The sequence below is a fragment of the Lygodium microphyllum genome, chromosome 20 (genome assembly GCF_053477565.2).
Source record: "Lygodium microphyllum isolate KBCC chromosome 20, Lygodium_microphyllum_v1.1.10, whole genome shotgun sequence".
NCBI classification, from domain to species: domain Eukaryota; kingdom Viridiplantae; phylum Streptophyta; class Polypodiopsida; order Schizaeales; family Lygodiaceae; genus Lygodium; species Lygodium microphyllum.
Window position 1 is genome coordinate 26479544 of NC_141154.1, and position 27077 is coordinate 26506620.

Genomic DNA, 27077 nt, shown 5'->3' on the forward strand with positions numbered 1-27077 from the left:
TGCAATCTTCTTAGAAGATTACATCATTGTTACGTATACTTTTCCTTTTTTTGGAATCCTATAACTTATACCCCATCTCTCCCTCATCCCTATATCCTAGGAAAATGCATTTACAAGACTTTGGCTCCAATTTGCTGCATTGTTCTTTGTGTATGTGCACAAATGCCTCGCAACCAAACACTCTCAAGTGTGTATACAAAGGTGGCTTGCCCACACTTCTTGAGAAACTCTCCCCTCCAAAGACCTGTTTGGTGACCGATTTATCAAGTGTACAGTTGTTATAAGTCTTTGCGTAAAATCCATGAGGTAATGTACCATGAGACAACATGGTACGGACCTTCTCTTGAATAGTCCTATATACGCTCTACAATACCATTTTGGGGCAGATTATAAGGGGCAGTGAGCTCCCTTTTTATCCCTTTGTTGTCACAAAAGGCCTGAAAGGATTTGAACACACATTCCCCACCATTGTCAGAACGAAGACACTTTAATGTCTTGTTGGTCATATTTTCAGCAAGTGCCATGAAATTTCTAAACGTATCCAAAGCCTCGTCTTTACAACAGATCGGATAAACCCATACATTGCATATGGCATCATCAACAAAGGTGATAAAATATTTATTTTTCCCTAGAGACAACCTTTTTGAATGTATCAACTCTAAGGGTGAAGATTTTAATGAAAGAGACTTTTTATGTGATGTTTGAGTATGCTTGCTAAAAATACAATGATCAAAATCAGCATACCTAAAATATGGTTAATAACCCAAACAAGAAAGCGCTTTCATTCCAATTTGACTCATGTGTCTCAAGCGGCTATGCCACAAAGACACACTTGGCTGCTCGATTATGGTGACAACATGATCACGCACACTAGATACATGTAATGGATATAGAGTCACTTTTAGAGCCTTTAGCAACAAATCTAGGGCCCTTACATATCTTCTATTTGCTATCCCCAAAAGTGGTATGATAGCCTTCATCATCTAGCTGCCCTGTGCTTATCAATCTTTTCTTGAGCTAGGATACATGCCTCACATTATGCAAAGTGAACATTGAACCGTGCTAAAATGTTAACTGCACACTGCCAACCCTTGCAATATCACATGCATAATTGTCCCCCAAGTGGACAACACCATATCTACCACCACTATAGTTAGAGGGCCACTCACAATGCGGTGTTACATGGAATGAGGCACTTGAATCAAGAATCTAGGTGTGCATATCATCATTAGAATCTGCAATCAATGATTGTGCACTAAAAGAAGAAGCAAAGAGTACAACATTGCCACTGTCACTCTCGTGACTGACTACATTGACTTCTTCTATCTTCACACTGCTCTTCTTTGCATGTTGGCTGTCCTTTTTCTCATCTTTGTTATTATTAATGTTTTTGTCTTTGCCCTTTCTTGCCACAATGATGGCAGTCCACATTTTTACCACAAAACTTGCTGCATGCTTTGTTGTTAGAGTTGCCCTTTTGCTAGGATCTGCCTCTAGTATGCAGTGCATTGGAGGACTTGTTTGCTGATATATTTTGCCTATTGAGATCCTCCATGAGTAAAGAGCTCTCCACATCTGAATATAACAACATAGCATTAGAATTACTCGTTGCTGTCCTAAAAGTGTCCCAACTTTCAAGCAAAGTACATAGCAAAAGGTTGCCTTGTAAGGTTGCCTTGAACTCCTCATCAATGTGAAATTTCAAAGCAATCAGCTAGCTGAAAATAGAGTTAAACTCATGCAAATGTACAAACATGGTTGTACCTTCCTTCATACGAAGGTCCATCAAAATTTTCAACCAATAAACCTAGTTGGCTGCACTTTTATGGTCATATAACTCCTCAAGTCTTTGTGTAACCAGCCTTCCTTCCGTGGATGGGTGGTAAATCCCTAATTACAACTTAATTACAGCAGCAAACAATTAGTGCAAATCTGAAAATACAAATTTGCCTACTGATCTTGAACAATGCACACCCGATTGGCCTCAAAATTGGCGCCCCTTTCGGTATTTCTTTAGCTTTATTAATGAAGAAGTTGATTTACAATGGGATTCTCTCAATCCCTTTCGGTATTCCAACTCCCCTTGCTGTGATGAATCACAGCAAGTCTTTAATCCGATTTGCCCCTTGATTCGCGCAATCAATTGGCCTTCACCCGCATTGATGGAGATGGAAAATGCCCCAAATTCAATTATTTGCCGGTCCCTCCACTTGAATTCACCCGCTTAGATGGAGATGGAAAATGCTCCAAATTAAATTATTTGCCGGTCCCAAACAGCTTCAGTCTTGTTGAATCCAAGTCTTGGAGCTTCTAATTTCTAGCACGCTTCCCAAGGCTGTTGCTAAACCCTAATTTCTACTGCAGATTAGGGTTTACAGTAGAGAAATCTGAAATTTCTCAGCCTCCAAGGGTCCAAATGCTAAGATCTTCGGAGCAAAGCTGTGAAATGGCTGGGAGACGAGAGGAAAAGCTGTGGAGAGAGAAAATTCAGAGTTTTGTCGCAAAGAATGACTGAAAATCAGTCAAATGCAACTATTGCCTTGCCACAACAGCTTGTAGATACAAAGAACTGAAGAAAATCAATCATTTACTGTTGTTGCCCTCCTGTCTCAACAGCCTGTAGATACTGTCTCCTCCAGTTGATTGGTCTTCTCCTCCAATGGCTGCAAATCAGACTAGTAGCCTTCCCTCTCTCTCTCTTGCAGGCTGAATTTATAAAAAATGCCTCTGTCTAGCCTCTAAAGACGTTTTTCAGTCTTGCATGGGCATTTTTGACAAGTGGCAGACTTCCTAAATGGTTTTTCCAATATTTTTCATAATTAAATATTAATTTTCAGTCTTTAAATACTGAAAATTAATCTACTAATTATTTCGGTACCTTGAAAAATAATCTGATTGGCCAATAATTAAATTGGCTAGGCAACTTCCATTCTCGAGTGTCTCTGCACCATCTTTGAACATCAAATTGGTGTTAGGTACCATTAAACGCCATTTCTCTAGTGTCACCAACTGACACTTATGGCCAACAACTGGCACCAAATACCACCAAGTATCTATGCGGCATAACTTATAGCAACTTTTGCCTTTGACATCCCATGATTTCTTCGGGTCCTGAGCTCGTAAATTTACTTTAACCCCAGTTGCACCTTACATATGCAACATTTACTTAATCATGTGATTAAAAATTAATCCACATGTTAAGTGAGGTTTCAAAAATACATGTCCTCGTGACACTTTGCTACATATCATAGACAAATTTCAGTTTCTCTATGTTGAAGAGCAAAGTATCTGACATTGAAAGATCTATGGTAGAGCGTGTTGGTCAGTGCTCTCAAAAGAAGGGGAAGGACCAAAAGAAGGAGGACAAATCTAAGAAGGACAAAGACAAGGAGTCTACTTATTACATTTGTGGCAACTGGAAGAAGGATTGCCCCGACAAGTAGAAGAATGAGAAATCTTCAAAGGATTCTAGAGCGGTGGCTGCTCTCTCATCACTTGCTTTCCTCCATTTGGAGGCAGTTGAGAATTCGACCCTAGTAACTTCTGATGCTGCGTTGATAGCCCCATACACTCGGGAGTGGATTGTTAATAGTGGTGCCTCCCAGTGCATGACTCCTTCATCAACAAGTGTTTCTCATTTACGGCCTTCCCATGGTCAGATTCTCATTGGTGATAATTCGTCTATTCCTATTCAGGGACGGCGCAACATGCATCTTATTCCAAATGGACGTGGTGGTGCTCATACCTCCGAGGTACTTTATATACCGACTTCGGGGTACCATCTTCTTTTGATGCACAAGATTTGTACCCTCGGTCTTTTGGTCAAATTTGATGTGGATTCTTTTCGGACTCTTAATCGAGGATCGAGACAGGTTCTTTCTTCAGGTTATGAGGAGAATGGAGTCTACAAGTTGCGGTCTTCTTCTACCTTGACTTCTCTTCTTTTTATCTCACAAACTCGATCTGAGCTTTGGCATGCTCAGTTTGGCCACCTCAATTATGATTACCTTCAAAAGGCGTCAAAGGGACAACTTATTCGAGGATTGCCGAATATTGTGGTGAGTCAACAACCTTGTGTATCCTGTATCTGTGGAAAGTAGACTCGTGATGTTGTTCCTAGCAAGGCTTCAAGGCAGTCTTCAACACCCTTGGAGCTTGTTTCTACCAATCTTTGTGGACCGATGAGGACGAAGTCCCTTAGAGGGAGCTTGTATTTCATACTAATTCTGGATGATTACAGCAGGATAAACTGGGCTTACTTCTTGAAGCTAAAGTCCGAGGCCATCTTCAACTTTAAGGATTGCTTGCTCTTTGAGGAGAACTGATCGGACCGGAAGCAACAGACCTTATGATCGGATAAGGGCGGAGAATTTGTTTCTAATGAGTTTGCTCATTTCTGTGCAAACCGTGCTATTCACTAGGAGTTTGCCAATACAAACACCCCTCAGGAAAATGGCATCTTGGAATGGAAGAATCGCAGTGTGATTGAGATGGCTCTTACCATGATGGAGCATCGTCAAACCCCTCAATATCTATGGGCTGAGGCTGTGGCTACCGCAGTTCACATCCTTAATTGTTCCCCTACCCCATTATTATTGGTATGACTCCTTATGAGGCGTACTTTGGGTCCAAGCCGAATGTTTCTTATTTCAGGGTTTTTGGGTGTGATGCTTATGTTCACATCCCGAAGACACAGCGTGACAAATTTGAAGCAGCTTTCAAAAGACAAGTGTTTGTGAACTATAGCTTGCAATCTCAAGGCTACCGATTGTGTGATCCTGTTAAGCGGGATGTCTACACGAGCTGTGGCATTTGGTTCGTGGATGTTCCAACCCCAGAGGGGGGTGAGAAACACCCTGTTCTTGGAGATCTCGGTGATAGCCAGGCCCCAACAATTGTTCCTCTAGAGCCTGTGCCTCTTGAGGACTTTTCTTCAGATGAGGAGCTTAGTTCCTAGCCATTGGATTCATTGATTGCTCCCCCGCAATCGATGGGCCTTCCAGAAACTTCAACAAATGGAGAGCGACAAGGCAAGATCTAGCCTCCTCATTGGGCTCGTGACACTCTTCGTGATGCAGGGATTGAGGGGGTCCCTAAGGAGTGGCAACCACAGGATGGCCCACGGCGTTGTCGGAGCAACCAAGCACACCACACTAAGCTTGTTTACAACATGATCATTGGCGAAAAGCAATGGAGCAAGAGCTGGAGTTGATTGAGAGGAATGGAACTTGGTATCTCGTACTGAAGCCTCCTCATAAGATCATTAGAGTCGAATGGGTTTTCAAGACCAAGTACCGCAATGATGGCACATTGGATAAGCACAAGGCCCGCCTTGTTGCTAAAGGTTTTGTACAGCGCCTAGGCATTGATTTCCATGATACTTTTGCCCCTACAGCTCGGATGGCCACTATTCGCGTAGTTCTTGCCTTGGCTAGCCACAAGAGATGGTCGGTTTATTAGTTGCATGTAAAGTCTGTCTTCTTGAATGGAGAGTTGCAGAAGGAGATCTAAGTTGAGCAACCTCCAGGCTTCGATTCTTTTGATGGTAAGGTGTACAAGTTGCAAAAGGCTCTCTATGGCCTTAAGCAGGCTCCCCGTGCTTGAAATAAAAAGATTGACTCGTTCCTCCAAGAGAAATTCGGTTCTTTTGATGGTAAGGTGTACAAGTTGCAAAAGGCTCTCTATGGCCTTAAGCAGGCTCCCCGTGCTTGGAATGAAAAGATTGACTCGTTTCTCCAAGAGAAATTAGGGTATCGGCTTTCCAAAGCTGACCCCCAGTTGTATGTACACACCTCAGGTGGAGGTCGCGTGTTGTTTATCCTTTATGTGGATGACTTGATTGTGACAGGTGACCATATTCAGATGGTCGAGCAGACGAAGGCAGCACTTCATGAGAAGTTTAAGATGACGAACATAGGACTTCTTCACTTCTTTCTAGGTCATGAGATCTATCAAACTCCGAGGGGGATCTTTATTTTCTAACAACGGTATGTTCAGGAACTCTTGGTTACATGTGAGATGGAGGAATGCAAGTCTCTTACGACTCGTATGGATCCGAATTGAAAGGCTACTGCTTATTCCGATTCTCCCTTTGGCGGATACTACCTGTTATAGGCAATTGGTTGGTTTATTGATCTAGCTTCTTAATACTCGTGTTGACTTATGTTATGCTGTAGATGTTTTGGTCGGGTTCATGAGTGAACCCAAGATGATGCATTGGCAAGCTACTCAGAGGGTTTTGTGGTTCTTATGGGGAGCTCCTGATTTGGGATCTATTATCATGCAAGTACAGATACTACGGACTTGGTCCTTATAGGTTGGAGTGATTCAGATTGGGCTGGTGATGTGGAACATCGGAGGTCCACCGCAAGTTATTGTTTTACCTTGAGTGTTGGTGCTATTTCTTGGAGCAACAAGAAGCAACCTACAATTGCCCTCTCTTCGACTGAGACAGAGTATTGGGCGGCGTCTTCTACTACATGTGAGACAGTGTGGCTTCGCAAGCTTCTAGAGAAGCATGGCTGCCCACAAACAATGTCCTACTATTCTACAATGCAATAATGAGAGTTGCATTGCCTTGGCCAAGAATTCTGTGTTTCATCCTTCGACTTAAGCATATTGAGATCTAGTACCATTTCATTCGGGAGAAGTCTCTGGATGCAACCATTTCTCTTGTCTCTATTGCAAGACCGAGGACAATCTTGTGTTGGAGCTTTGCTGCAAGAGTGAGCAGGCAAGTAAGAGTGACACAGAGAGAGAGAGAGTGTGTGAGTGAAAGTACGATTCGATTTTGGGTGTACCAACAATGTGTTGGTACACAAAGAATAAAATGTATTTATACTTAGAGCACGTAAGGGTGCATTCACATGTACAACTAAATAATACACATATACTATACACAGAGGTGAATAAAGGGCCTTTATCCCAACAACCTCCCACTTAAATGTCCGAAGTGAGCCTCTAACCAACTCCCACTAGTCGTATGCAATGCTCATGCTGAGCTTTGCTTAGACTTTTAGTGAGAACGTCTGCAAGGTTGTTCTAGTCAATGTGATTAGACCATCTTCCAGAATTTGTCTGATAAAGTGATATCACACATCTATATGCTTTGTGTGTGAATGATACATGGCATTCTTAGCCAGATACACAACACTCTGCCTATCACATCCCAATACTGCAGTATCCATAGACATGCCGAGATCCTCTCTAAGTCTACTCAGCCATATAGCTTTCTTAGAAGCTTCAGTAGCTGATACGTATTCAGCTTCAATAGTACTCAGTGCTACGATGTTCTGCAACCTAGAACACCAAGAAACGGCCCTACCAGCAACTCTAAAGACATACCCGCTAGTGAACCTACGAGTGTCCAAGTCACCTGCCATGTCTACATCACAATAACCCTGCAAACTAAGTGCACCTCGCCCATAGCAAATACACTTTTTTTGTGTGCCCTTTAGGTATCGAAGAATACACTTGACAGCCTCCCAATGTGTTTTGCCAAGATTTGGCATAAACATGCTAACAACTCCCACTGTATGAGCAATGTCTGGACGAGTAGCAACCATAGCATACATAAGAGAGTCACAAGCTGATGCATAAGGAACTCCCTTCATAGCATTGGCTTCCATGTCATCTTTTGGGTTGTTGGCTTTACTAAGCTTAAGATATGGAGGCAAGGGTATCCCAAAAGACTTAGCTTCAGCCATGTTAAATCTGTCCATTACCTTTTCAATGTACTTTTCTTGAGATAAAAACAGCAATTTTTGTATTCTATCCCTACAAATCCTCATGCCCAATATATGCTCTGCATTCCCCAAATCTTTCATGGAGAAAGCTGATTTCAGCTGATCTTTGAGAGCATCCAAGCTGGTCTTTCTTTTCCCAACTAGCAACATATCATCCACATACAAAACAAGTGTGATGGGGCTGCCATCTATATCCTTTTTCATGTACATTAATGATCTGCATGGCTGCGTGTAAACCCATGAGAGAGCATAAAAGTGTCAAACTTTTTGTACCACTACTGTGGTGCTTGCTTCAGCCCATACAAGCTGCATTTTAGTTTACACACCATATGCTCTTTTCAAGGAATTACAAAGCCCTCAGCCTGTTTCATGTAGATTTCCTCATCAATGTCACCATGCAAAAAAGTTGTTTTTATATCCATTTGGTACAACTCTAAGTCCAATACAGCAGTGAGAGCAAAAAGCACAAGTAGAGTGGTCATCTTCACAACAGGTGAGAAGACCTCTTTGAAGTCAATCCCTTCCTTTTGTGCATACCCTTTGGCAACCAATCTTGCTTGTACTTGGGTTTCCCATCAACTATCTTTACTTTGTAACCCCATTTGTTTGGAAGACTTCCTTCCTTTGGGCAACGACACAAGATCCCAAGTATCATTAGCATACAGAGATTTAATCTCTTCCTACATAGCTAGCTCCCACTTACTACTGAATTTGCATGACTTGGCCTCTTTATATGTAAGAGGCTCACCCTCATTCATAAGCATCACATAATGCAAGGAGGGGTCATACCTATGTGGTTGCCTTCTTGCGTGTATAGACCTGCGTACCCAATGATTTACATTTTCAGGAATTGGGTCTACATCTGGAGATAATATATTTTCAACATTTATTGGCTGCTTAAGCCATTTTCAACATGCTGTTCATTCTGTACAGCACCTTCATTTTCATAATCAGCAAGTCTATCTTGTTGTCCATGACCTCCTTGTGCTTCTATTTGTTGTCCATCATCATCTGGCTCAAAAATAACCGGCCGATCGTCAATTTCAGCCTGTAGTACAGCCATGAGGCTCATCATTTGAAGTAATCGGTGGCTGCAAATTCTGAAATTTGACCTTTTTCATGTTTTCATTGGAGGCTAAAGTATATTTCAGCAATTTTACCTCATTAAACACAACATTACGGCTACGAATAATTTTCTTAGACTGAGGTAACCATACTTTGTAGCCAAATTCACCCTCATCACCATAGCCCATGAAAATGCCTTTGGTGGATTTCGGGTCAAGTTTGTTCCTCAACTTATCTCTAACATGTACGAAGGCATCCAACCGAAAGGTCATATGAGGCCGATTTGCCAGACTAAACATCCTCAAGGATGCCATTATTTAAAGACTTGTTTGGAGAGCGATTGCAAATGTGAACCGCTGTTTTAAGTGCCTCTCCCCAAAATTCATAAGGGAGATTAACAGTGGACAGCATGCACCACACTCTTTCACATAAAGTCCTATTATATCTTTTAGTCACCCCACTTAAAGAAGGGCTATAAGGAGCTCTAAGCTCCCTCTTAATTCCATGCAAGTCACAAAAGGACTTAAACTCAATAGATGTGAACTTATCCCCATTATCAGTTCTCAAGCATTTCAACTTTCTACCTGTCTGGGTGGTCACAAATGCATGAAAAGTTTTAAAAACAACAAACACTTCACTTTTCTTTTTCAATACATAAACCCAAATCTTCCTGGAACAATCATCAATAAAAGAGACAAAATATGCAGCACCACCCAACGATTTTACAGGCATACCACATACATCAGAATGCACTAAGTCCAAGACATTGGACTTACGAGAGACACTAAAGTAAAAGGAATTTTTCATTTGCTTTCCAAACTGACGACAGTCATTACAAAAATCAAGTTTAGAGCCTTTTCCATCAACCCTCTTCAAAGAGGTAAGGACATCAAGTCTTTTCTGGCTTATATGACCTAGTCTCTTATGCCACAACTCCAAATGACAACCAATTTCAGAAACTGCAAGAAACTTTCCATTCAAAGCTTTACAATGCAAACAATGCAAAGTGCCCTTCTTGGTTCCTTTTGCAATCATCATGGAACCCCTTTTCAATTTGCACAAACCACTACCAAACAATGTACTGTAACCATGCAAGTCAAGCTGACCAACAAATAGTAAACTCTTCTTGATGCCAGGCACATATCTGACATCTTTCAACAAAAGCTCTTACCCATTATCTAAAGACAAGTGTACAGTGCCAATCCCATCAATGCTGCAAGCATGGTTATTTCCAAGGTACACTTTTCCATAACTGCTTGCATTGAACATAGCAAAACACTCCAAGCAAGGAATTACATGAAAAGAGGCACCAGAGTCTACAATCCAAGTCTGAGTGACACCATCATCAACTAACAAAAGTGCATCAATCATATCAGCCTTGGTAATTTGCATATCCTGCATGTGAAATACAAGGGCATCATAATCAACTGCACATAATACATCACCCTCTGTATTTGAGAGCTCTTCTATGACTACAATGGAGGCCACATTGGCCTTGTCCTTGCCTTTGGCTGCCTCAGATGCATCTATCTTATCCTCTTTCTTCTTTTTGTTCCTACATTCTTCTTTCTCTCTTGTTCCTTCCTGTAATACCTGCAATCAGGCTTCTTGTTGCCCTTCCGACCACAATGATAGCAAGTGATGTCACTCTTTTCCTTTCCTTTGCTCTTGCTTCTGTTTCTCTGTCCAGCATTTGCATTTTTCTTTTCAGCCCTGCCTCTTACATTATAAGCTGAGTTGTTGCCTTCTCCACTAGACATACGTTTAATTTCTTCATTCAAGATTGAACCCCTCACACCATCATATGAGAGATTGGGATTATTGCTAAGAGAAACACCAAGGTCTCCCAAGAATCATGCAGTGTCATGATCAGAAAGATCACCCTCAACTTATCATCAAAATCCAAATTTGCATCCTTGAGCTGATTTAAAATGCCAGTAAATACACTCAAGTGCTCAGCTGTTGCAAGCTTGGACTCATCCAATCGCATATTCACCAGCTTGTGCATTAAATGCACCCGATTAACAAGTGTCGTGATCTCATAGGTAGTTTTCAACTTCTCCCATATTGCATAACCAGTATCTAAACCCTTAATGTCTATCAAAATGTCATCAGTCACACCCATCTTTATGTAAGCCACAGCCCTTTTGTTAACTCTGGCCCAATCTGCATCAGACATTTGTGCGGGCTTATCTTCTTGCAAAGCATCCTCACAATCCTTTAAGAACAATATGCCCTGCATACGGTCTTTCCAAAGGTCAAAGCCCTGACCATCAAACCGTTTGATTTCCATCAAACTCTTAATGTCTGAACTGGAAGAAGTTGCCATTTTTATCACGAACACAAGAGTAAATGCACTAAACTACAGAAGCACAAGCTGAACCAGCAAATGCACTGTTGTTCTTCCCCAAACAGTAATAAATCTCTGCTATTTATACATAAACTAGCCACCACACGGACAGATACTGCAGAAATTTACCAAATTCTGCACAAAACCCCAAAATTACAGATCCGACAATGCATAAATGTCAGCCAATCTGACCCAGTTGAGCAAAAATATGAAAAGCCCCAATTTTTCAGGGTCCAATGTTAGGAAATTTTACTCAAATGAGCGAAATTCCGACAAATTTGGTAAAATCTCCAATTTGATTGAGGTCAACAAGCACAATGTCTACAATTTCTAACACGAATGTCACTAATAGGCACAAACGGAACCAAATCTGGAAAAAGCCCAAAATTTTCAGGCTCAAATTTGCACAAATCTGTAATCTATGCTACCACGCGTGAATCCTTGTTAAGGCAAAAAAGGGGGGTAACTTTGAAATCAAAGAAATTTTTTTATTTCTTTGAAAAAACTGATGGGACGGGGGGGCCACCGCCAGCACGTCACGCCTGCCCGACTGCTCACGCTGGTCGCCGCTCCCTAGTGGACACAACGCCTGTCTCAAGTCAGTCACGCCGCCTGCCCGTGACCAGTCGTGGCGCCTACTGGTCACAACACACCTACTGGTCGCCACACTCCTGCTGCCCGCTACATGTTGTCGCCTGGTGCAAACTGGTAACGCTGGTCAGTAGCATGGTCACCCGACTCCAGTCTGGTCAGGAACTCCAGCCGACTCCCTGCTGGACGTAAACTCCAACCGTCTCCCTGCTGGACATGAACTCCAATCGTCTGCACGCCTCACGATCTTGTACCATAAGCTCTGATACCAATTGTTGAAGCTCGGGTGAAAGAGTAAGCACGCAAGTAAGAGTGACAAAGAGAGAGAGAGAAAGAGAGAGTGTATATTGCAATCTGCAGCCTTTGAGGGCTGAGAGAGAGAGAGAGAGAGAGAGACGCGATGGCTTCGCCTGCGTGCCCTGCCCTGCCGTCGACTGGTTGACCATCGCGACCTGTCCGCTGTCGCCATCGCCATCGCCATCGCCTGCGGGACTGCTCGTCGCGACCCTGTCCGCCACGCCTGTTGCGTCGCCCGTGCCCCGTCGCCCTCGCCTGCAGCCCCCGTCGCCATCGCCTGCAGGCCCCGCTGGCGCCCGTTGGCTGCGTGCCCCGCCCTGCCGCCGCCCGTCTGACCTGCGGGCTTGGCGCCGCCCTGCGCACCGCCCTGACCTGTCGCCCCCCTGCGCGCCCTTCGTCGCCCCCTGCCCTGTCGCCTTTCCTCACCCCCTACGTGACGTCTTTGACCTGCCTGCGTGCAGCGCCGCCCTGCCCTGTGATTTCTTCGCCGTCCTGCCCTGCGCGCCGCCTGGCCCCTTCCCCCAGGGCAGCGCAGACTTGACTGGATCCTGCGTGAAGCTGGGGACCAGCAATCCGTCCCTGCGCAGGATCGACCTCACCTAACCTAGCTCGCCCTCTGCCAGAACGAGTGTGAAGACAGCAGTATGGCTGGCCTGGATATGGATTTTCTTGACCGGACGGTGGCAGCCCTTGGCCCTGATTCCGATGCAGAGGAGCCGGAAGATATGGTGCCATGCACGGAGGAGTTGCCGCCGAGTTCTGAACTGCCGCCTGCCGGCAAACGCTCCAAGCATACGTCTGATGAGCCAATGAGTCCTCCGGAACGCTCCTATGCGCAAGTGGCCTCTGATCCTGTGGATTCGCAGGAAATTGACTGGGAGCATTTGCTGGACTTCGCCAATACTCTGCTCGGCGATTATGTCCAGCATAATACCGAATCTTTTTCTGTTGCGGGAACGGATGATGTGCTGGAAGCCACGGTGGACCCCAAATCAGTCTTGCGATCCTTCTCGGTGTTTTATGACCGTGCAGTTATACTTTTCTTCACTGGCAGGATCCCAGTGCTTTCGCATATTCGCTAGTGGTTGCACCATCTATTGCAAGGGGAGTCTGTTGAGGAGATCTTCCTTGGACCTCGCGGCTTTTATGAGGTGCTGCTGAAATCGGAAACGCATCGCGCTGAGCTCCTGTCCAAGTTGCCGCTATTCTTTGATCGCCGCTTGGTCCATGTTGTGCCATGGCGCCCCATGGCCGACTTCCAGCGTCTGCTTCAACGCGAATGCCCGGTGTGGGTGGAGGTGGAAAATTGTCCGGCGGTCTATTGGCCCATGTTGAAGGATGCGATGGCAGTTGTGGGAACAGTGCTGGTTCCCCCAAGCCTCAGGGCGATGAACCGCAACCGTTTATGCATGCTATGGGACACGGCCAGGAAAAGGCCCGCGTGGCTTCGCCTCAATTGTTCGGGCATGCATCCTTTGTATTTTCGCTTAAAATGGGGCAACTTTGCGGGACACTGCTTTTCATGTGGTAAATTGGGGCATTTCATGGCCAAATGCCCTGAAAAGCAATCGTCTTCGGAGGATGCGCAGGTTGTGCTGTTCAAGGACGACATGGTGCTTGATGCCACGCCCCAGGAAGCCCTCCAGTCTCCTCATGTCATGGATAAAGGCAAACAACAGGTCTTGAGTGTGGATTCCCGTCGCACTGACTGGATTGAGGCACGTCCCAAAAAATGTAAAAAGTTGGATGCAGGCCTGGCGAATCCTGGGCCTACCGCTTCCCAGGATTCCGTGCGCACGTATACGCGCCAGAAAGAAATGGCCACTTCACAGCAGGCTGCGCGTCCTACGGCCCCGTCTGCCCCCCGTAATCAGTCTCCAAGGAGAGCCTATACCGACGGCCCCAAAGGCCCACCTGCCAAGCTGGCGTTCGATGCCAAAGGTAATGTTATTACACCCTGGGATCGGCGTTATCCCCGCCCCTCTCCCAAGGCAGTGGATTTCCCTTCTACCTCCAAAGCAGGTCGCCAGAATTCTTTTGCAGTATTGGCTGATTTTCTAGATGAGGGTGTCCTGGATGCGCTCGCGGAAAAGGTGAAATCGAGGCAGCAGGCGCCTCGTTCCTGACCTCCTTCTTTGAGGATACATGAAGATAGCCACGTGGAATGTGCGAGGCATTTGCTCTCGACATAAGCAACATGCCATGTGGACCATCTTGCATGAGAACCAGTGGGATGTATTGTGTGCAGTTGAGCACAAAAGTCACAGTGAAGCAGGAAAAGTGATGGATTGTCATGGATTCCGTCTGTTTTATGCAGGGACCCATGCTACGCACTATTCGGGCGTGCTGACGATTGTCCATGAGAAATATCAGCCTGTCCTTGTTAAAAATGATGTGCAGGGCCGCTTTCTGGTGATCGAAGTCTTATTTGAAGGAGAGATTTTATGGCTGTTGGGCCTCTATGCTCCGAATGATCCCGCATCCCGACGGGATCTTTGGTCCACTTTGCAGGGCTCCATGTCACTCGGCCGAAGGGGGTTTTTGATGGGAGATTTCAATATGTGTGTTGACTCTTCTCAGTCCACTTCAGGGCATTCGGTAATGGATACGCCAGAAAGCCGGGTGTGGAGTTCCTTTGCTTTGCACGTACTCAAGCAAGATCTTTGGTCGTGGCTTCACCCTTCTTTTTCAGGGTTTACTTTTCATTCCGCACAATATGCAACTACCTGGTCGCGACTGGACAGAATGTATATCATGCAGGGGGATGATTTTCTTCCCGAGATGCTGGAAATGAAGGTCTTGCAGCAATATGCGTTGTCGGTGTTAGCAGTCATGTTTGTCATGCCTTGTCATCTCCTGCCTGTGAGCCTCAATCTGAGTCAGACGAGGACATTAGGAGCTCTGACATGTCTGTCATGTGTTATGATGGGGGAGGCTAGTCACTCTTGACTGGCTGTCTTAGGTTGTGTATTTCTTTTTGGCCTCTTTTAGTGGGCAGCCACTGGCTGCCCGGCCACCTTTTTGGTCACTGTTGTGGGGCGCCCATTTTAGGGCACTTTTAGGGTTTGCGCCCATTTTAGGGTTTGCGCCCATTTTAGGGTTAGGGTTAGGGTTTGTCCGTTGCCTATATATTGGCAGCCCCCCTCCCCACTTGGTCAGTTGTCTTCTTGCAGATTCCGACACTCCTTCTCCCCCGTGGTGGTGCTGCCATCGTCATCAGCCTGATCTGGTGCCCTCACTGACGCTGTGGGCTGCGTGCAGGGACTGATCAGTCCATTTCAGTGTATTCAGCATTCATTTCAGTCAGTGCAGATTTCTCTTCCTTATTTTCTGCTTTCTCTCTCTCTCTCCCTCCGTGTTCGTATTTCCTCTTCCGTTGCGCACTCTCACATGGTATCATCGCCAAACTGAGAGTACACGGAGCTGAGTTTTACGCGGGAGAACACCCACAACTCTGCGTTTGCTGGTCAAGACGTCTCCAACAGCTGAGGCGTCATCCTCTGCACCATCTCCTTGATCAGGGCGGCCTGTTTTGGTGTCAACAAATTTGCGTTTGCTGCTGGCGCCTTCTCCAGTGGCTGCCACGACATCACCACCCTCTTCATGCCTGCGTTTTCAGCCTGGGCGGCCCTCCTCCAGCTGGGCGACATCCTTCCAGCCTGCGCCTTGCTGTTCTGGCTGTTGTTCCATCGTCCGGCGGCTCTTTTCCTGCTGGCGACTACTTCCCAGGCTGCGTTTTCAGGCAGGCGGCTGTTTTTCTGTGGTGATTGCATCGTCAGCATTTGCGTTTGACATCATCCTTGCGTTCTGTGCAAGGCGGCCAGCTCAGGAGCTTCTGGTGTTTGTGTTTCGGCACCGGCAACCTTCCCTTGTGTTTTGGTGTTTGCAGATTGGAAGATGTCTTCTCATCAGTCTACAGGTTTTGATGACTCAGATGATGAGCTTTTGTCTCGACATTCATCTGAACGGAGGCGTGATTTCTATCACGAGGACCGTCGTCCGGAGTCTATTCCTCTTTCCCGTCCCCCTTCTATTCATGTATCTCGGCGATCCCCTTCCAGTGGGCCGAAGATGCAGCCTTTGGTACCCCCTGTACAGGTACCCGTACTTCCTCAGCTGCCCAAAGAGGACCGGTTGGATGGCTCCAACTTTTCTCTATGGTCCTGCAAGGTGGAGTGTATCTTGGACTCCTTCGATCTTTGGGAGCTTGTTTCTGTTCCTATTCCCCGGCCTATGGTGGATCCCTCAGATGGGACATCTATGGATCGTGCAGCCTTATGGGATCGGCTCAATTCTAGAGCCCGATCTTTCCTCTTTCTGAGTTTGCAGGATTCTGTCCTTGTTCATGTTCACAGGTTGAAGACTGCAGCGGACGTGTGGCAGAAGCTAGCGTCTCTCTATCAGCAGAAGACGTTTGCCCACCGGATATCTCTTGAAAAGAAGTTGCGGATGCTCGCTATTGATGATAGTCCTTCCATGAAGGACCACATCAACAGATTACAGGATATGAGGGATGAGCTTGCATCCCTCGGTCGGACGATATCTTCTGAAGACATGGCTATGATTCTTTTGACTCAGCTGCCATCGCCTGGGTTTGATGTCTTCTCCACCAGCCTTCTTACATCGAGGACCCGTGAGAAGCTTCTCTGGGAGGAGTTATCCCCGCTTGTCTTGGAGCATGACGAGCGACTCAGAGAGGTCAGTGCTAGTGGATCCGACTCCACTAGAGCCTTTGTTGCAGGTTTGGGAGGACAGAAGAAGAAGAAGAAGAAGAAGTCAAAGGCTAAGAAGAAGGACAGTTCTTCAGGCTCTGACTCAGATTCAGAGAGAGCGAAGTGCCCACACTGTGGGAAAGGGACACATCCAGAGGAGAAATGCTGGAAGAAGTACCCTCACCTTCGTCCGGGAGCGAAGGGTGGATCTACATCGGAGCCTTCTTCTACCTCTACACCAGCTGTTACCCATGAGTCAGTGTTCCTTCATATCCATGCTTTGGAGGAGGATCCTTCTTCCGTGGCTGCAGTGTCTTCTGCGCAGCCTTGGTTAGTGGACAGTGGTGCTTCGAGTCATATGACTCCCCGAGGTGATTTGTTACAGGATCTCCGTCCATCAGAGGGTTCAGTCACTGTTGGTGACATTTTATCGGTGCCTATTAGTGGTGTTGGCACATTGCCTTTGTTTACAGACCGACCTACGAGCTTCCTTTCACAGGCCCTACATGTTCCGGACTTGGGCCTTTCCCTCCTCTCAGTTTATGGCCTTACGAGGCTTGGCACACGAGTGATCTTCACCGAGCATGCCGTTGTTATTGAGGATTCTCTTACAGGAGCTGTCTTATCTACAGGTTGGCAGGAGAGCGGGCTTTACAGGCTCCATTCCCCTTCTTTGATGCAGGGTCCTCCGAGGCAGTCTATTGCTACACCCGTTCCCGCTTGTGCACTTTCTATTCCACAGGTTCCTTCCCATCCCCCACCTTCTCCTCCGGTGGTTCCCTCGTACCCCCCATCCCTTTCAGAGGGGGACACTCTTGGTGATGCGGCTGTGGATTCCCTGGCCCCTAGTGTTTTAGAGGGGGCTTTCCAGGATCGTGAGGAGCTCCTTCAGCGGCAGTCTACTTCGACGGACTTCATCGACATTGGCATTCCTCTTGCCACCCCAGGATCTATTTCCTCTTCGGCCTTCAGCCACATCCAGGATTTGAGAGGGGGTGTTAGCAGTCATGTTTGTCATGCCTTGTCATCTCCTGCCTGTGAGCCTCAGTCTGAGTCAGACGAGGACATTAGGAGCTCTGACATGTCTGTCATGTGTTATGATGGGGGAGGCTAGTCACTCTTGACTGGCTGTCTTAGGTTGTGTATTTCTTTTTGGCCTCTTTTAGTGGGCAGCCACTGGCTGCCCGGCCACCTTTTTGGTCACTGTTGTGGGGCGCCCATTTTAGGGCACTTTTAGGGTTTGCGCCCATTTTAGGGTTTGCGCCCATTTTAGGGTTAGGGTTAGGGTTTGTCCGTTGCCTATATATTGGCAGCCCCCCTCCCCACTTGGTCAGTTGTCTTCTTGCAGATTCCGACACTCCTTCTCCCCCGTGGTGGTGCTGCCATCGTCATCAGCCTGATCTGGTGCCCTCACTGACGCTGTGGGCTGCGTGCAGGGACTGATCAGTCCATTTCAGTGTATTCAGCATTCATTTCAGTCAGTGCAGATTTCTCTTCCTTATTTTCTGCTTTCTCTCTCTCTCTCCCTCCGTGTTCGTATTTCCTCTTCCGTTGCGCACTCTCACAGTCGGACCATTTCCCCCTCCAGCTTGAGATGCGGGCACACTCTATTGCACCTTTTGTGCAATTGCTGGATAGGCTCCCTTTACGTTTCAACTCCTCTTATTTGAAGCATTCAATTTTCCAGGGCTATATGCAGCAGCTGATTGAGAGGTTCTTATTGGACTTCGCCTCTGAGGACTTGCCTTCATTTGCACGGCTGCTCTCTAATGTGCAGCGGGTTGCTTGCCAGTATGGGATCCATCATGCCTCGCTTTGCCGCCGACGTCGACATGCAGCAGAAGTCTTACTGGCTTTGGTCCGTTCCTTGCTTCTGGATTCCCCTGATGATGATTTTCTGCTGTCTCTGGAGAGGCGGTTGGCCCATCTTATTCAAGTGTTTCAGTTGAAATCTTATCAACAGGCCAAGCTGCACAACTTGACTGACACATTGCAAGATAGTGCCTGCCAGTCTCATAAGTTCTTTCGCGCCTTGCATGTGTCTCCGGCTCGCGAAAATATGACCAGACTCCAGGATTCGGAAGGTCGCATGGTCACGGATCCGCAGACCATTGTTACTATGTGCAGAAACTATTTTATGGAACTTCTTGGTTCTTCTTCCTCGCCTTCTAGCCAGGTTACGCATGCCCGCTCGGTCTTCTATCATCTGGTCCGCCAGCAGGTTCCAGTTGATATGCAAGCCACTTTGGAGACGGATATTTGCGAGGAAGAGGTTATGGATGTTTTGTTGCACCTGCCGACGGATAAAAGTCCTGGCTGGGATGGTCTCACTAATGAATTCTTTCAGACCTCGGCCACGCAGTTGGTGAAGCCATTGGTGGCCATGTTTCAGCAGGTTTGGGAAACGGGGGTCATGCCCTCCTCATGGAAAGAAGGCCTTATCAAACTAATTCCAAAGGTCCCTTCGCCGTCAAAGCTCCAAGACTGGAGACCAATCTCTTTGATGGGCTCCATGTATAAAATCTACTCCAAAGTGCTGGCGAATCGGCTTCACAAGCACCTTCCAGCTATTGTGCATCCTCTCCAATATGGTTTCATTAAGGGCCGCAACATTCTGCATAATATCTTAAATGTGCAAATGGCTATTGACTATGCGCGGCACTCCGGTCAGGAAGTGGTATTGATTCAATTGGACTTGGAAAAGGCGTTTGATTATGTGGACTGGTCTTTCATTGCAGACCTCATGTCTGCTATGGGCTTTGGTACCCGGATGTCCCGATTGATCTACACCATTAGTGCTGCGGCTTCCTCCAGAGTTATGCTTAATGGTGGGGTTACAGAGCCATTTGTCCTTGCACGCTCGGTCAGACAGGGTTGTCCTTTGAGCCCTCTCTTCTTTGCCCTGGCGACTCACCCAGCCCTTTCAATGTTATCCTCCATGGCAGCCTCTGCTCAGCTGGCCGGGCTGTCTCTTCCGTTGGGTCAGCACTTCGTTAGCCAATCTTTGGCTGATGACACCTTTATGATTTTGCGGGCGGACAGGGACAACATTCGAAGGGCATTAGATGTTTGGACACTCTTTGGTCAGGCCTCTGGGCTTCGCATCAATGCCTTTAAGTCAGCCATTCTCAGTTGTACGGAGCCTGATTTACAGTCCTTAGGCTGGCAAGGCCAAGTGGTTTCCCATGGCTCCATTGTCAGGCATCTTGGATACCCATTGGGGGTGGATGTACGACCAAAAGACCTGCTGGAGTGGATTTCACAAAAACTAGCGGCGAAGTTTATGTATTGGAAGTCGCAAGCGTGGCCATTCCATGTCCGCCTCAAAGTGGCCCAAACAATCATGCTACCAATGCTAACGTATTTCCTGCCTTTGTTGCCATGGACGCCTACTACTTTGAAGGCTCTCACTCATCCCATCCGTTTCATGCTGTGGAAGAAGGATTCACTGCAGGCCGGCATTTCGTGGATTTCATGGTCACATGCATGTACCCCTAAGCGCATGGGTGGTGGAGCTATTTTGGATGCACACACTCATATGTTAGCTCTCCGTTGGTCCCTTTTTCGTGCCATGTGTGTGGATCATCACCCGTGGACCATCATAGCCCGTTATTTTCTTGAGGACAGCGGGCTCCGCCATGGCAACACACGGCTTCGGGCCTCCTGGTGGCATGTCCTTAATGCTGACTCTCGTGTTTCCAGTCCCTCTTCCTCTTTGTTACTACACTTGGTCGGCTCTTGGAAAGTGGTGCTCCAAAAGGCCCGTTGGCACCCAGTAGGGGCCCGCTTGCAGACTAACTCCTTTCAGCTGGAATTGCTGGCAGTATCGAGACTCCTTTCATGGGAAGATAAACATCAGCTCAGACCAAGATTTAATCGCATGGCCCGTTTAGGTGTGACGTCGGTTGCGGATGCTACCCTTGCCACTCGCAATGTCCTCGTATCGTTTCGGACTGCTAGGCGACTCTTCAAGATCCCGCGTGGATACCGTGATTTATGGGAGCAGCTTTCGTCGGAGCTTCAGGGTAGGCAACCCTTTCCTGTCCTGGCTGTGGATCGCCCTTGGCAGGACTGGGACCTTGCAGGCCGGCTGAGTCTGGAAAAGGCCTCTACTAATCAGGTGTATCATCTTCTCGTTCAAGATCACCAATGGCTGGGTGAGAAAGCTAATACTGTTTGGGGACTGCGGAAATCGCTGTCATGGTGGGGCAGAAAACGCTGATGGAGGGCTGGCTAAATAAGACACCTTTCAAATGCAAGGTTTTTCTTTGGCGGGTGATGATTGGTGGTCTTCCTCTGGCCTCGGCCCTTGCCAAGCGTCGCATCTCGAATGGCAATTGTTTCTTCTGTACCACACCGGCGGAATCGGCCCGACATCGTTTTCTCTCTTGCCCGCTCGCCAAGAATATCTGGTCACTCTTGTCGCACATTTGGCGCGCGGTGGTGGGGTCCTCGCTAACTCCTTTCGACTGGGTTTTTGTGCGCCCGACGTATCCCACACCGCCACAGTTGCATGTGAAGATCTTATTTCACTTTTTCAGATATTGGGGATGCTGGCACATTTGGACCACGCGCAATGCTTTTCTCTTTGATTCGGCCTCTAATGTACCCCGACATATTGCCAGGCTTAAAGGGCTCTTGCATTGGCAGCTGGATCTCACCCGACACTCCGACTTGCTCCCTCGGGAGGATTTGCATCCGTGGCATATGGCAATTGCCTCTGGGTCGTTGCCATGATTGGTGTAACCTTTTCAGTGCATTACTACGGGGCTTCCCCACACGTTGGCCTAGGGCCCTCGTGTATCTTGTAATCAGAAAAAAGAGAGAGAGAAAGAAAGAGAAAACCTCTTCACATGATGGCTTTGTGTCATCATGTATCTTGTAATCAAGTAATCTTGTATTTTTTTCGTAATTAATACAATTACCTTTTACGAAAAAAAAAAAAGAGTGTGTGTGTGAAAGTACGATTTGATTTTGGATGTACCAACAATGTGTTGGTACACAAAGAATAAAATGTATTTATACTTAGGGCAAGTAAGGGTGCATTCACATGTACTATACACAGAGGTGAATAAAGGGGCTTTTATCCCAACATCTTGCAAATTTGTTAACCAAGGTGCTTCCCCAAGCTTTACTTCGACAGCACTCCAGATCCCTTAGCCTTCTGCCGTGTCCAGGATCTGAGGGGGCTGTTAGCGAGTCCCGAACAGGCAGACGCCACATGGCAGGCAGTCGACCAGGTGCCACGTGGCCTGTAGTCGGACTGCAGCAATCAGTTGCATTAATTGTAGCCGACCTGCATTCTTTTGGCCATTATTTTCAGCCTATTTATAGGCTTTGTCTCCAGCAGTCTCAGTTAGTTGTGTCCCACAAATTTCTAGTATGTCAAGGAAGAGGGGCAGCCCATCTATCGTTCCATAAGGTATCCAACAGCCATCTAGGCACTGTCTTTGCTTCCCGAACAGCAGCAATGGTGCATGGGGGGAGGGGCCGCCGCTAGCACGTCACGCCTGCCCGACTGCTCACGCTGGTCGCCGCTCCCTAGTGGACACGGCGCCTGTCTCAAGTCAGTCACGCCGCCTGCCCGTGACCAGTCGTGGCACCTACTGGTCACAACACACCTACTGGTCGCCACACTCCTGCTGCCCGCTGCATGTTGTCACCTGGTGCAAACTGGTAACGCTGGTTAGTAGCATGGTCGCCCGACTCCAGTCTGGTCAGGAACTCCAGCTGACTCCCTGCTGGACGTAAACTCCAACCGTCTCCCTGTTGGACACGAACTCCAACCGTCTGCACGCCTCACGATCTTGTACCATAAGCTCTGATACCAATTGTTGAAGCTCGGGTGAAAGAGTAAGCACGCAAGTAAGAGTGACAAAGAGAGAGAGAGAGAAAGAGAGAGTGTGTGAAAGTACGATTTGATTTTGGGTGTACCAACAATGTGTTGGTACACAAAGAATAAAATGTATTTATACTTAGGGCAAGTAAGGGTGCATTCACATGTACAACTAAATAATACACATGTACTATACACAGAGGTGAATGAAGGGCCTTTATCCCAACATCTTGCAGATTTGTTTACCAAGGTGCTTCCCCAAGCTTTACTTCGACAGCACTCCAGATCCCTTAGCCTTCTGCCATGTCCAGGATCTGAGAGGGGCTGTTAGCAAGTCCCGAACAGGCAGACGCCACATGGCAGGCAGTCGACCAGGTGCCACGTGGCCTGCAGTCGGACTGCAGCAATCAACTGCATTAATTGCAGCCGACCTGCATTCTTTTAGCCATTATTTTCAGCCTATTTATAGGCTTTGTCGCCAAGTCCACAAAACTCAAAAAACCTCAGAGGAGGTGTGGTTGTTTAACGCGAGTGTGTCTACAAGCGGGTCTACTCTGTGGATCAAATGCACTCTTACACGCGCTAGCTCCACAAAACTCAAAAAAAACTAGGGGGTTGCATGGATCTTCAACACTTGCGCTAGGCACTGTCTTTGCTTCCCGAACAGCAGCAATGGTGCATGAGATTGAGCAGGTGCATGCTCAACAATCTTTGACAATGATCTGAATAATGGCACAAGCGAATCAAACACATCTTTGGGGCCAACAATTGGCTGATTTTTATCATCACGCAAAGGCATTTCTGAATTTCAGCAAAGACGATGTCTCTACTGATAAGCACTTTGCCTATCACCGGTTGATACAAAATAGCCTCTGCTCTCAATACTATACCCAATAAAGATACATTTACTCGCCAATCAAGTTCTATATAAAGCTACCCCATCCAATGCCTCCCATATTAGATCACCTCGTCCATCATTTCACCCATCATCATTCTCCCACATCTTTGTCAATCAAATCTTTTACCATCAGCTCAACGCTGTCACTAAGGCACCTTTGTGCAAGGATTGATTCTATGCAGCCTTGTATCAATTTCTTTTACCAATGTACGGATGATTGTCATGCGTAAGGTAGGTGCAAAGTTCTCCTTGTAATGAATGCCTTGTCTCTAAGTATAACCCTTAGCCACAAGTCTAGCTTTGTAGTGATCAATGCTACTGGGTGCATGACATTTAAGCTTAAAGACCCACTTAGTGTCCATGCCACACTTGCCTTTTGGCAAGTCACATCACTCCCAAGTATTGTTCGATGCTCTGACTCTAATTGCATAGTATCCAGCCAATATTTATCCTCCACGGTCCTCAACACAAAGAGTCTCTTCATGACAAGTAGTGGCTAATAAAGCACAGGCTATAAAGTGCCTTGATGCCTAACAAGAAGTTGCTCTAGTATGTCGAGGAAGAGGGGCAGCCTATCTATCGTCCCATAAGGTATCCAACTGCCATCTAGGCACCATCTTTGCTTCCCGAACAGCAGCAATGGTGCATGAGATGGAGCAGGTGCATGCTCAACAATCTTAGACAATGATCTGAATAATGGCACAAGTGAATCAAACACATCTTCGGGGCCAACAATTGGCTGATTTTTATCATCACGCAAAGGCATTTCTGAATTTCAGTAAAGACGATGTCTCTACAGATAAGCACTTTGCCTATCACCAGTTGATACAGCCCGATAGCCTCTGCTCTCAATACTATACCCAATAAAGATACATTTACTCACTAATCAAGTTCTATATAAAGCTACCCCATCCCATGCCTCCCATATTAGATCACTCGTCCATCATTTCACCCATCATCATTCTCCCACATCTTCGTCAATCAAATCTTCTACCATCAGCCCAGCGCTGTCACTAAGGCACCTTTGTACCGTGCAAGGATTGATTCTATGCAGCCTTGTATCAATTTCTTTTACCAATGCACCTTCTATTATTTGGGGTTCCATCTATTTTCTTTTTCTTCTCTCCATGGTCCTCCTCTGTTGGGCAATGTCACAGTTACCCTCATCTACTTCATCGTACTTCTACATCAGCTCCCTTGATTGTGATTTCATACTTTGGGTTTTGTTTTCGTATGAACTACTAAGCTAACCAACCTAAAAAACAAACAAACCAACCTAAAAAACAAAAAGAAACAATAACAAAAGCAAAAATCGTAAGTCCCATAGTAGTGCTCATCACCTTCGCCATCATTGCAAGTCGATGGATAGTCCATCATGGCACCCTCTATCCGATGTCTTGATTTCACTGGGGTGACAACTTGCGCAACTCAAAAGAAGATATCCATCACCTTTATGATCTCGGTAAGGTCCTTGGGTAGTCCTATGTGACACCCTTGGCCCAACACCTTAGTCTCTTTGAAGCGAGGCCTTTTAGGTCAGGGCCAGAACCTTCGTTTCACTCTCTTTCATCGTCCTTTTTGGGCCTGGGGAGGTGTTTAGATGCCTGAAATTGCCATTTATATTATCACATTTTGCTAGCTTTTTTTGGCTCTTAAATCAGTGCCAAAAAGCATTTATTCAGTTAATACGAAACACAAAACTTTTCAATAGGACAACTGCCTTAAATTGGTGTTCTGTAGATAATAGAAGGGAGACTCGATTGAACTGACACTTTCATCTGTTCATCCCACCTTCAGTGCCAGATCTCCTCCGTCATCATCATCATCTTCTTCTTCTCACCTCCAGCTGCTGTCTAGACTGCCACCCATCTACTTATTGTTGGCCCCTATTGCTATTGATGCCACCCTCAATCCACACACCTCTAGTGGCTGTGTTTTCACCGCCTTCCTGTAGGCAAGTGGCCAGCTTGCCATTCATCTTCTGGAGTTGTCACATGCTTCTCTTGCACCTCCAACATGCTGTGTTTTCATCTGCAGCCTTATTCCTATGCTGCATTTTGACTCCAGAAGCAATCAAAAAGCTGCACACAGTTGGCTTTTGTCATCCTCAGTTGCTAACATAGATGCATTTTGACATCCAGCCTGCTGTCTTGCTGTCTTCAGCCCTTTGTCACCATCTATCCTCTCCAGGCCTGTTGCATGGGACAATTACTTCGTCTATGCTACTATCAGAGTAGACTACATCAGATTTCTTCCGATATCGGTGGTTTGCTACACTTGGATTCCAATCTCAGAGACAGCACTCTCCCCCAGGCAGCTCCCACAAAAGACAATGGCTATGCTCCTTAGCATTAGTTCATTTTCTTCTTCTTCATATGCATTCTTGTCTATGTTCACTGTGTGTTAGTCTTGTTCATAAACTCTTTGTACTGTCTATGCAAACACTAGTGTATCCTCACAAGGCTAGCCATGCAAGTCTAGTTTTAATTCCTCTAATGTCTTCTCAAAAAGAACTTGTGCAAAGAGAGTACCTTGTGTACAGTTTAACTCCGCTGTTTTGGGCATAAGCAGGTCCCCATCAGAGGATGGACCGCTCCCCTTCTCAGAGATATGCTGGTGTACTTCAAACCGTGGCCAGTCTTCAATTTCTCCTGCATAGCCAAGTGAAGTTCCTAGGGTCTTCGTTCAAATAGAATGCATACAGCGCATAATCACTTACATGAGAATTGGCATACCCTCGTCGGGGCCAAGAATCTTAGACCGTGAGATGGAGACCACAGTAGTTGGATGGCATGGTTTCAAACTAAGAAGTGCCTGACTGATGCGGGAAGGCCCCATCGCGTACCGTGCTGCCGCCATCTCCATCCATCCCTGTAATCACAGAGTCCACATGAGAAGTTACAAATGCATTCCAAATCTTTCACGGCTGTTTTACTCTATCAGCTCAATTTGCTGAGAGAGACATCATCACGTCGACAAAAGAAGGAATCCAGACGTACGCGGGACAAAGTACGGGAAAGGGAATCTCTGAGTTGCAGGAGCTGATCCATGGAATCCAGCAGGCGAAGGGTGAGCAAGTCATCCTTGTCGAGATCGTCAGAGGCCTCCTCTGGGGCAGTCACAACAGAAGCCTCCTCCATGGTGACGGGACTGTCAAGACTGAGGACCACTTGACTTTACGAACCCCTTCTTTGAAGACAGAGATTCCCCAACGGTCTTAACAGCCTTACGCACACTTCGATTTAGGGCGGTTGCACACGCAGAGGGGCCTGGTGCAGGTGGTGCACATAGGCTGGCTCTGCCTGAGAATTGTCCCAGTTTTGGAAAAAGTGACCGACCTCTCCTCCCCGCCCAAAAATTTTCTTTTGTCAACAGCTGCCAATGGTCCAACATCTCTCCAATCAACTCTTTGTGGAGGAAAAGAGTAGGCTAGGAGGGACTCGTCGTAAAGCACTTAATTCATTGCACGGCGTACTCTCTCTCTCTCTCTCTCTCTCTCATGAAAATTTTGTAGCCCTCTTGCTTCAAACGTGTTCACAATATGAAGGCAAAGTACCAAATTAGTTATTTGCTCATGTGATGA

The 27077-nt window shown here is 46.6% G+C and overlaps 1 protein-coding gene across 2 annotated transcripts in view; it reads right to left on the reverse strand.

Annotated features, from left to right (window-relative positions):
- The window catches only part of LOC148018764 (coiled-coil protein), a 76976-nt gene extending 50151 nt beyond the window's left edge, over positions 1 to 26825 (reverse strand). Inside the window, exons 1-3 of one of the 2 annotated variants that reach the window (XM_087701077.1) lie at positions 26494 to 26825; positions 26230 to 26365; positions 26026 to 26145 (exon numbers count right to left, since the gene is read on the reverse strand). In XM_087701077.1, the coding sequence (XP_087557203.1) occupies positions 26026 to 26145; positions 26230 to 26365; positions 26494 to 26634 (397 nt within the window). In that variant the 5' untranslated portion in view covers positions 26635 to 26825. The remainder of the gene's footprint in view (positions 1 to 26025; positions 26146 to 26229; positions 26366 to 26493) is intronic. The other variant, XM_087701076.1, reaches the window with a different exon arrangement.
- Between the last annotated feature and the right edge of the window lie 252 nt (positions 26826 to 27077).